General features: G+C 43.1%; 1 protein-coding gene across 1 annotated transcript in view; it reads left to right on the forward strand.

Moving 5' to 3' along the window:
* Positions 1 to 9,163, forward strand: part of LOC142588854 (uncharacterized) — a 70,743-nt gene extending 61,580 nt beyond the window's left edge. Inside the window, exons 25-26 of the mRNA XM_075700674.1 lie at positions 3,736 to 4,005; positions 4,955 to 9,163. Of these exons, the coding sequence (XP_075556789.1) occupies positions 3,736 to 4,005; positions 4,955 to 5,289 (605 nt within the window). The 3' untranslated portion in view covers positions 5,290 to 9,163. The remainder of the gene's footprint in view (positions 1 to 3,735; positions 4,006 to 4,954) is intronic.
* The last annotated feature ends 1,863 nt before the right edge of the window (positions 9,164 to 11,026 follow it).

Consider the following 11,026-nt stretch of genomic DNA (forward strand, 5'->3'; position numbering starts at 1 on the left):
AATCAGTTATTTGACTCATTCTGCATTCTGAAAAGGCAGCGTCAGTATTTTGCTGCAAGATGATTTGCGTTACAACGCTGGCAAGAAGATACATCATGCATTTTAGGTCTTTCCACAATAGCATTCATGCATGAATGGATTGTCAAGACGAGGTAGGCTGGGCACAGATCACCCCAAACTACTGAGGTTTAGCTCGTCGCTGCAACTGCATCAGCTGCAGTTTGTTGCAGTTTACAGCGCACCTTCCCAGCAGAACCAAAACGCACAAAACAGAATAAAAGACTTGTGAAAGCCAAGTGTATATGTCACTTCCAATAGGCCAGTGATTTACGTTTTGAAGAGCATCTGTCACTTGGTGCTTGTACGTCTGGGAAGGTACGTGTTTGGCTTAACTTGGCTTAACTGCTTGAAAAGAGACTGGAATATAAACAGCAATATGAACAGTAGTAAAATGACTGTGCAGTAGTCTTGCTTAAGCTTGCTTCTGAGGCATGTCAGACGCTTATAGAGGATGCGTGCCTGACGCTTTTTGCAAGTTCACACACATCATAGTGAAAGGTGGGTGCTTTACACAGATCTGTGCTACATATTAAAGTGCTAAAAGCTAAAATGCACTGCTTTTGCGACAATATTATACACAACGAAGTGGTGGGTATAGATTAGTGTGGAGACGTTAGAGCTTGTCAATTAGTGTACATTAAGTTCTGAATATGGAACAGATTGCAACGCCAAAAGCAAGCACACTTTTATGCCACGAAAGACAATGGCTCTGTAGAATGTGATTTTATGACAGTACTAGACAGACAATGTTGCAGTTTTGCAAACCTTTCTATCTGTTGATGTCAGTTAAGTTTCTTCTTGCAGGACATCCAGGCAGACTATTCTTCAAAGTGTCTTTGTTGCCGCCCGACGACACTTTGCATTCGGGGAGGTGAACTTTCGAATACATGGGTTTATCAAAAAAAGTAGGATACATCGACTCGCGGTGGCCAATGATCAGCTTGCTAGCTTCATCCTTCTTATGTCTACACACTCTTTTAAATACCATTGCGAATTGTAATGGTACTCTTATTTTACCTCTCCTCACTAAAATTCTACCAATCAGTTCTTGTACATGATGTCTTTTCCAAGTAAGTGGGGCCACCAACAATCCACATTGTGACCGCCTTCTTCTCTAGCCCAGTTTCTGGAACACACAGTCCAACACTTAAATAAATGACACATGGCCGTCTTGCTCAAAGTTCACACACCTCGTTGAGCTGGCCCGGTGTAATGGCATGCCCCACGAACACATGAATAGCCCTGCAAACACATAAATTGCCCCGCAAACATCTTTATCGCTCCGCAAAGATATAAATCGCCCTGTAAACACGTAAATCACCCCGTGAGCTACTAAACCTGGATATTCTGCAGAATCTCAGGTGCGATGTTGCCGACAGGCCTCCCATTGCATAAATATGCTCGACAGCATAAACTGTGTGTCTCCCACACTACAACGGGAATGCCGCCACCTGCGGCAGTGCCTGTGTTTCTGCTAGTCCACAAGAACAGCCCTATGTGCTGCTGAGTGACATGCGCGCGGTGAAGCGGCTGCTTGGTCTCCCTGAGTGCAGAGAGTCGCCGGACAATGACAAAAAGACTTGGAAGAATCGTCGGCCTGAAAGTCCTGGGAGAAAAAAATCAACTATGTGTTTCATAATATATAATGGGATGCAAAGTTAGCTAACGCTGATTTGTAGTCCAATAGCTATGTAGCTGTTCATGACTGCAGATTAAAAAGAAGGAGGGGGGGGGGAATTGGAATTCTGCCTCATTTGGTTTCTGCATGCAGTCAACCCCTGATAGCTTGACCCTAATGGGACAGCAATATTGGTTTGCATTATCTGAAGGTACAAATTAAAGGAAGTCTCAAATAAGCTCTTATAAAAGTATGGCTACCTCGCGGGATGTTGTTGCCGCGTCCAAATTAAAAAGCAGTTGGAAAAAGAAACATTAAACCTGTTTACATGGACTTTACCGTGCGCTCAGACCATGAATGAGAGGATGGCACACATGCATATATACTTAGTTGCTTGCGTGTGACAACTACACATAGCACTACAGGCCGTCTAAGCTCGTAATAACATTATTGCATTTAGCATGAAAGTAGCCTCATTATATTCTATATATATTATAATCATATATTAATTACATGTTGATATTGGTGAGAGACGTTTCTTCTTGACTCCATTATATCCAATAATATGTCATATCTGGGTTCGTTATGTCGAGGCTCAACTGTCTAAATGCATCAAACCTGCACAAGCTTCACAGTGCCCATAGATGTTCAGTGTGTGCAGAAATGTATGGTACACATAGAGACAATCGAGAACATGAGACACATCCTTGGTCTGTCATCTGTGTTCACTTTATAGCACATCCAAACATGTCAAACCAACTAGACTAGCCATGTGACACATCCTCCAGATTAGTTCGCATTGACACAGTGAAGGTCGACTACATTTAGATGACGCTGTGCTTGTGAGGGGTGCCTTTTGTTACTGTGGAAAAGGAAAGCAGCTGCTCTTAAAACACTTGCTACTGGCACTCCTTTTATATGACTGCACTTGGCTTTCATGCATGCTCGTATGACTTAAATATTGAACCTTCTTTATTGCGTGTATAGAGGCTCATCTGCTAAGTAAAATGTGAGAAAGTCTGGTGCTTAAAGGGACACTAAAGGAAAATGTTAAGTCGAGCTGCATCGATAGATTGTTCGTCTAGAGGTCTGTTGTCGTTTTCCGTGTGCCAGCATATCATTTTTGCCGCATAGAAAATTGCCGCCGAAGGTCCCACTGCTGCTCCTAAATTTGAACTGCCTGTGCCGAAATAGATGAGTTGACATAATCTCCATGTGACCTCCCTCTATGCTCCTCTCTATGAATGAGCCAGTGCCTATGTCACAGGCGAGGTGCCACAGCCCACAACAGAAGACACCACTCCGATCTTCCATTTCCGTCATTTTCTTACTTACGAAAGCTTTGTTCTCAATACGAACAATACATTCATTATCACAGAAGCCTAATCTTTCAATCTAGACCAACTTAACATTTTCCTTTAATGTCCCTTTATGTGTTGAGAAATAGACAGAAAGACAGGGAAGTTAGTTATGTGTTGAGAAAGACAAGAATAACCTAGGTGGCACAAGTACTGAACTCTGACTGGGAGTGCTCCCAAAGAACGATGTTTATAAATGATTAAAATAAGTAAAAGAGACTAGTTAACTATAGATAATATTGCGCAACTTTGTGAGTTTTTCGTGACTGTTCCTGTTTCCACTGACTCATGGTGAAAAGGTCACAGACTTGCTATTAAGGCAGCAAGGGCAAGACTATAGGCATTTTTTGTGTGTCGCCTCAGCAGCCCGTTCTACAGTCTGTTATTTGAGCGAGGGGATTTCTCTGTTGGCGAGGCTCGATTCCAGTTGAGCCATGACTGGCTGAAACATTAATTTCTTCTTGCAAGCAGCTTACATTGCGGGACGCAAGCAAGCTGCATGGCCTTGGAAAGAATTAACACAGGGTGTATGTGCATGCATGCATGCGTGTGGGGCAAGCATTTCCTGTTCATAATAACAGTCTCCATTGGGACGTACTTAGTGATCTCTTCAGTAAATGCGTAAGTGTTCCTGCTTTAAGCGCAGTATGACAGCGGTTGAGCGCAAGCACTCGATAAACTCTCTGCATCTCATTGCAGAGGTCGTGACTGTCGACGTGGTGATAGCTACCAGCGAGAACCGTTTGGGGGCACCTCTGCAGCTTGACTGCTACGTGACCGGCGCTCCCGAGCCACGCGTCTCCTGGCTGCACGACGGCAAGCAGATCGAAACAGACAGCCATCACGTTCTCATGGAGAACCACACGCTGTTGATTCCATCGGCGGCGATGTCAGACGGGGGTGAATACTCCTGTCAGGCGGACAATGGCCACAGCAATGAATCTGTCTCGGTTCACATCATCATGGACGGTAAGTGTCGTCCATTGACCTTTGTGGGGTGTTGGCATTTTGGGCCACATCCGAGTGGATGCTGACTTCCCCCCTTTCTGTAACATTCCTCCACCCTATGGGATTTCATAGGATTTGTCTCTGAGCAGTACTGTTCTAAAGAACAAGATTGGGCAGTTGGTGCACGTTCATAATTGTGTGCAGTACAGAACAATGTATAATACTGGCAAGGCAACTATTTCCTTTAAGTGTATTATTTTTTTTCTTTGCCTATGTTCGTTTGCTCGCATTAATTGCTTTGACTGTTTGCTTTTGTTCGCCTTGTCTTCTGCTAATTTATTGTTCTCTGCTCTTTCCCACTCTTGATATAGCACTATAATGGGGCTGTAGTATGTATAAATGAATGAATGAATTGACGACTGAGGGTTCGAAGAGGAACAACACAAATCAACACTTGTTTTGCTTCAACCTTTGTTCCTATTGCATTTCTCCGTGCAGAGCGATAGAGCAGCTTTGAGACAAGTGAGCAAAACAGATGAAAAAGCACTTGCTTTGGCAATATATTATGCCATGGCTCTTAGTAAATCCTATTTATCACAAGTGCACTTTTTGAGATTTTGCAGTTAGGTAATTAAAAGCGATGCATTTTTTATATGTTGTCTAGAGAGTGCGAACAGTCCACTTGAGTAAATGAAGTGTAAAGCATGCCTCAAAAGCCTTTCCACATGGAGTATCTCTGCACAATTTTTTTTTAAGTAAGAAAGGAAGCATTCATAAAACTTTAATCATAGCTTTCAGTGTCTAAAAATACTTTGTTACATTTACGGGCCTTTGCCGCAACTTGCAAGCATGATAACATCATGAGCTGAAAAACTCGTCAAAGGGTAACATTCTGACAGTTGCTTTTGGTGCAAAATTATCAGCAGAAGTAAGTGCCCAGTGCCCTCAATGAATGCCAAATTTTTTGCAGATATCTATGTTCCGGAGTCGTGCACTGACAACCCCCGCTTTGCCAACTGCAACCTCATTGTGCGTGCTCGTTACTGCACAAACAAGCACTACTCAACGTTCTGTTGCCGTTCATGCATGCTTGCTGGCCAAATTCATGCTGATGGCAATGGGTATACCAACGGCAATGGTAATGGCAATGGATACGGCAATGGTTATGGAAATGGCTTTAGCAATGGTAATGGCTTCGGCAATGGCTACATCAACGGATACAGCAACGGAAATGGTCATACCAATGGGTACAGGAATTTCACTGGAACCGGGAACGGAAATGGCAAGGCTAATGAACTTGCCTAAGCAAATGTTGTCGATTCTGCAACTCAGGGTTGTTATATTGCTCTCCCAGCCTTTTCGTATTTGATTTTCAGTGGTCTAAACTCTCTTCTGAGTTTGCAATGACTCTTTTTTTCTTTACACATATTCTGGTGATTGTGGCACTTAGTGCATGCGCCTTATGACAGAAGCGGGTGTTTATACAATTGCATCATCTTGTTGTTAACAAGATTTTTCCTTCTGGACTTAATTGAGAGCATAGTGTCAACACATTTGCCAGGAATGAATGCAAACATCTTTGGTTGAGACTTGTCAAAGTGCCATCCGAAAGAAATGCAAAATTCCCAGCCTTAGGAACAGCACCAGGTTGATAATCAACACTGATTGCGCAAGATGCAACATCCTCAGCCTCAGGAACAAGATCACATCGATCTAATGAACGCTTATTTCTTAAAATCACTTGCAATCTTTGCACTGATGTCTTAACAATTTATATTTCATTGTCTCGTGTAATTAATTATTCCCTAAGTGTGACATAGTTCTACAGGCTGTTGTGTTCATTTGTACTACTTTGAGAAATGCATTGGCCTGATGTCAGCTTTGTATGATGGCATTTGCATAGTGCGATCATTTTCCCAATTACATGGCCTCTGACCTTGTTTTCACCATTTTCTTACATGTGTTGCTTTAACACTGCATTACCCTGCAGAAGTCATATGGCTTTGTGTGCAATATGTCAAGCCTCAGAAACAAAAAAAAAAGGCATTGCCACGCAATAATTAGTTAAATCAAAGAGTGGCATATCATTACTTGCGGCATGTGCACTTTCAAGAAAAGAGTTGCTGCTGAAGCATCAATGAAGAACTGAGGGCATGCAAGAAATGAATGCTACTTATTTTTTTCTCCTTTGTTTATCATATACATACATGAATTGTGCTTAATATGCAAATTCCTTTAGTGACAAGAGCTGTTACTTAATTCGAGCTTGTGGCCTACTTGTCATTATAAACGTGCCTATACAGCCATTTGTGCCATTTCTAAAGAGTACTTGTTACTTGTGACAGAGTTCCTACACAAAGCCTTGTGCTTTGATGTTGCCAAACAGCTTTCATTATGTAATGGGCAGGAATGGGGCTTTATGAAGGCTGTTTACAAAGGTCTGCTGATGAGACTTGCGTTTTAAGCATAGCAATCATTTCTTGACTCGTGCAGCAAGAACTTCAGCAGATACCGATGGCCACCTTATTTGTGGTCAGTGCTGTATTACGCCTACAAGTTACGCTCCCCACATGGTGTGTTCCACTTGCTGTGCTCGTTTCGCAAAACACTGGTTTTTAAGCCCGGTGGCCACGGACAACATGCATGTGCCGGCAATGTTACTCACATACTGCCAAACCTTGATTGCGTGTCTCATTTTTTGTCCATGGTTTTGTCGGGGTGAGTTCCGCTGGGCGATCTGGAAGAGTTGCGTGAATCCGTAAAGTGAGAGTGCGGGCATGCATCTCGACATGCCAGACACTCAACATGCCAGAAATGCTCCACACCAGATGAAAGCGTAGGTCATCGGTTACATTGCAACAACTTATGGTGATGGAACCCCTGTGACCGTGCTTTGTTATAATTTGACTATACCGCTGTCACCTGCTTTATTGAAAGGCTCGTTCAATAATCTTCGACATAGCTTGAGCCTCGAAAGCAGCAAGTGCAGCTGCAGTATGAAAAACTAGTATATCTTGCAGAACTGCTTACATATAGTAGTAAAATGGAGCAAACTGAGCCTCCCAGCTGGTGGAAGTAACGTGGCATTCCTTTGATGTTTCGGCCAAGTCTGTGCATCAATGATAAAGGAAAGGAGCGATCGGTTGTGGAAGAGTAATTCGATTAGAGAATAACAGCGGTGAACGCGAACTCATTCTAAGTACACTCATGAATAAAGCAAATCTTGTGCCATAGAATGCAAAGAATCTGCCCCTTCCGGATGGACCTGTGGAATGCGCCATCACTTTTGCAATACTATATACCCAACACTGCCATTGTGTCGTATTACAAGATGCTCTAGTCTGTCACCACCACCTCTCCAATGCATTCCACGAGAGATGAGCATGGAACAGCATTTGTGTGTGTGTGTTTTTTTGTATGTGTCTGTGTTGTTGTCCTTCCAGTAGTGTCCCTTGCGCAGTGACAGTGTTTTGCATTTTGTTCATTCTCTGGGAGCAATTTTTCAAGTAGCCTGCAAAACAGGACTTTGTGCTTTTTATACTGGTTTACTTCATTTTAAAAACTTTAATCTCACTTTCAGTTTTTTACTTCACCCTTTGCTCATCCTAATGCTGCCCAAACTTGTGTGTAGGTGCGATCGTAAGATGCGTGCAATTTTGCCCCATGATCATGAGCTCAAAGTTCGAATTTGCCAATCCTATTTCTCATCATTTAGAGGGACTGTACTCCGGTCAGAGATAACTGCTCGTGTTATATGGTCTTGTAGTACTTATGTAAGTGTTGTAGTCATGTGCACATGAAAAACTTTGCAATAAATCACTAAAATGTGCATAGAGAAGACCATGAGCTTGCTTGCATGCAAAGATTGCTTAACACATTCTTCCTAAGAACAGCCAGGTCACTGTCATACAGTTTTATTGTCTGTTGCCAAATTGTGAGCAATCTAGTGCAGAAGGTAATCTCCACTTGTAAGGCTTGTATGCTGTTATTCGATGCTGCGCCTAATTTCACGACAACGCCTTTAATCTACCACAAGACCACGAAACTCAATTGGGGTGTTGCAGTAGTGTTTTAGCAAAGCACATTTGCGCAACAATGTCCAGAAAATGGAGCATGTACTTTTGTACCCAGCACACAGTGTCTGCGCACGGCTTCTGTTCCAACTATCTGCAGCATTTACTATTTTAGGTTAACTTTCCTTTTTAACTATTTCTCTTAAAACAAGAGAGAGATTCACAGCCTATTTGTCTATATTGAAAGATACTTTTGAAAACTGCACTTTCTCGCTGGAGAAATATCTTTATTAGCAGAGGAAATGATGGCCAGTGTTTCTTTTTATCGAATATTGCACCCAAACCATGGTGGCAATGAGATTCTTTTGATGCCAATTGCTTCATGATATTTTTGCATGTTTAGTTGGGTTATTTTTTACCGCAATATGACCTGAAAGTTCTGAGGCTACCTTTTGTTTTTTTCCTGGGTGTCTTCATGTACACTGCTTTATTTTTGCCTTGGCTTTGACCAGACAATGCCAGAACATATGATATCGCAGGAAGCTTGTGAGGGAACATCAAAGTAGCATTACTGTGTGCCTCACTTTCACATCATTTCTGGTTGCCAAACCTGCCCTCATTGTAAGACTGGCCTAGTATGTATTTGCAGTTCCAGAAGTAGAATGTATGAGTCAAGTTTGGCTTTCTTTTTTCAGAAGCCAGTGCACTGTTTGTGGGAGCCTGATGTAAGCAAATCTCATTGCAGGTGTCTGCACAGGCACAAACATTACAATGCAGTGATGTAACGCAACAGTGAAAGGAATTCAGATCGTAAGATCTAAATGATTTCAAGCAAGGCTATGTGCCATTTCATCTCTGGCGCACAGCATGCTTCAGGCCATATGGAAAGACACAATATCATTGTTTTATATATTCTGCCTTACTGTACAGTATTATTTCTTTCTCGGCAGTCTTTTCGCCAAACAAGCTGCAGTGTTGCACTCTGTTGCTTCATTGAACGTCTTGCACTGTTTTGACAGTATTGTTTCCATAAATCATATTTAAATGTACTTGGGCATTGGTGCTCTTATGCACAAATGTCTTTCTCTTTTTGTGTGGGACAAGTGCTTTCGCATGGTGTGTGTAATCGTCTCGTCTTGTACATATAAAAATGAATTGGCAGTATATTCTGGCCTGCTGTGTTCTTTGTGTGGAAGGTTTCCGGCGTAGTTTAGCCAGGAGCTTTATTTCCTCATGCACTTGTGCACTTTGCTGCATGTCACCTCAGCTCATCGCTTCACAAGTCCTTAAATATGTTTCATTTCAAGGGGTCAGCTGATTGTGAGATTGAATCCCGGCAACGGTGGCCACACTTCGATGGGGGTGAAATGCGAATGCACCCGTGTGCTTACATTTAGCTACAAGTTGAAGAACCCCATGGTGGTGCGAATTTGCGGAGTACCCCACTATGGCATGCCTCATGATCAGATTGTGGTTTTGGCATGTAAAACCCCATAATTTAACTGCGAGATCGAAGCAATTATACAGAGTGCACCGACTATCATCCACCAAGATTTAAAGATATGCAAATGCCATGTAGCTGGACAGAACCAAGGTAATGTTGTTTACCGTCGCTTGCAGATACTGGGATTGTTTCTTGCATTCTGCCTAAATACATCATTAGTCTTAATAAACTAATCAACTCAACTATTATAAGATGAAAAGTGTCAATGAAAAAATTGTAGAGCAGCATGAAAAACTCCAAATACAATTTTCTATTGCTATACGCGCTACAGAAAAAGGTTTTTCCAAGCATGGAAGGATCCCGTGAATACACGCAAAGCGCCTCGAGCGGGCACTCGAGCGGTCATTTCGCGTGTGTTCGCGGGCTTCTTTCACACTCCTACATTTGGCCTCCGAGATTTTGCAGCTGCCTCCAAGACTCTGCCGCCGCTGGCCTGTGGGGCGTCTCCATTTATTTTAGCCAGCATTTGGCACGCTGTATGGGAACAGACAAGAATAGCCAGAGCCAGTACAAGCGAGTACTGTAGTTCAATAAAGGTAAGTGCAACGGAAAATATTTGCACACACCAAAAAGAGTCTTTTCCTCGGTGCAATGAACACACCTTCGATTTTCACCCCAAATCACGGAAAAAACATGTGGCCATTACATACGAGTATATACTCGTATGTAATGGCAAATGGCTAGCAAAGTGTGGTGATTGTACAGATTAAAAAGAAAAATATGGAAGTATAACGTTTTCAACTCTGCCACTCATCTATAGAAGACAATTCCGCAGACTGTGCTATAATACCATGCGCTTAAAGTGGACAAAACTGATTTATTGCAGACTTCTCTGAAATATGCCTCTATATTATGGATAAAGGCCCAGCCACATGTACGCGATTTTTGGATGACGGCGACAAGTAACCGTCACGGAGGACCCCGAGATCCGCGCGGCGACAGCTTGATTGCGCAACAGCATGGCAGCAACCAGTCCGCCCGCTTCGATCTAAATTCGTTTTTGCATTGTGCTTTCTGCCATGACAGAAAGAAAGGTAAATGAGCCACCGCTTTGTCTCGTGTCTTGCTTAGGAAAGATTTGTGTCGGTGTTGTCATTATCATTGAGATGAGATGTTTGTTTTGACGCTGTTAGGCTGATGCCACCGAGGGTAGCGAAAGTGTTTTAAATTTTCCTCATCAGATGGTGCCACGGCATTTCACGCTGTGAGACATGGAACTGATTTTTACAGCGCAGCTGCGCCCCTTCCTGCGGCGAGCGTCGGCGTTGTTCCCCGTATCAGCGAATGAGCATAGTGAAAGATGAAACCGAACGGGGAGCGGAGCGGGAGATGAAAGACGGCGATAGCGAAGAGAGCGCGAGGTGGAAAGCGGAGGAGGAGGGTGTGGCGAAAGCGTGAGAAAGAAAGCGTAGTACCGCGCAAGACGGGCTTTGCGGCGACGATGGCTGGAAGATGGCGCCAGAGTAGCGCGCGTCGTCTGTATGGAAACAAAGCATTGCATGAGCGGAGGTCCGTCTGCGGCGGC

The sequence above is a fragment of the Dermacentor variabilis genome, chromosome 7 (assembly GCF_050947875.1).
Source record: "Dermacentor variabilis isolate Ectoservices chromosome 7, ASM5094787v1, whole genome shotgun sequence".
Taxonomy (NCBI): domain Eukaryota; kingdom Metazoa; phylum Arthropoda; class Arachnida; order Ixodida; family Ixodidae; genus Dermacentor; species Dermacentor variabilis.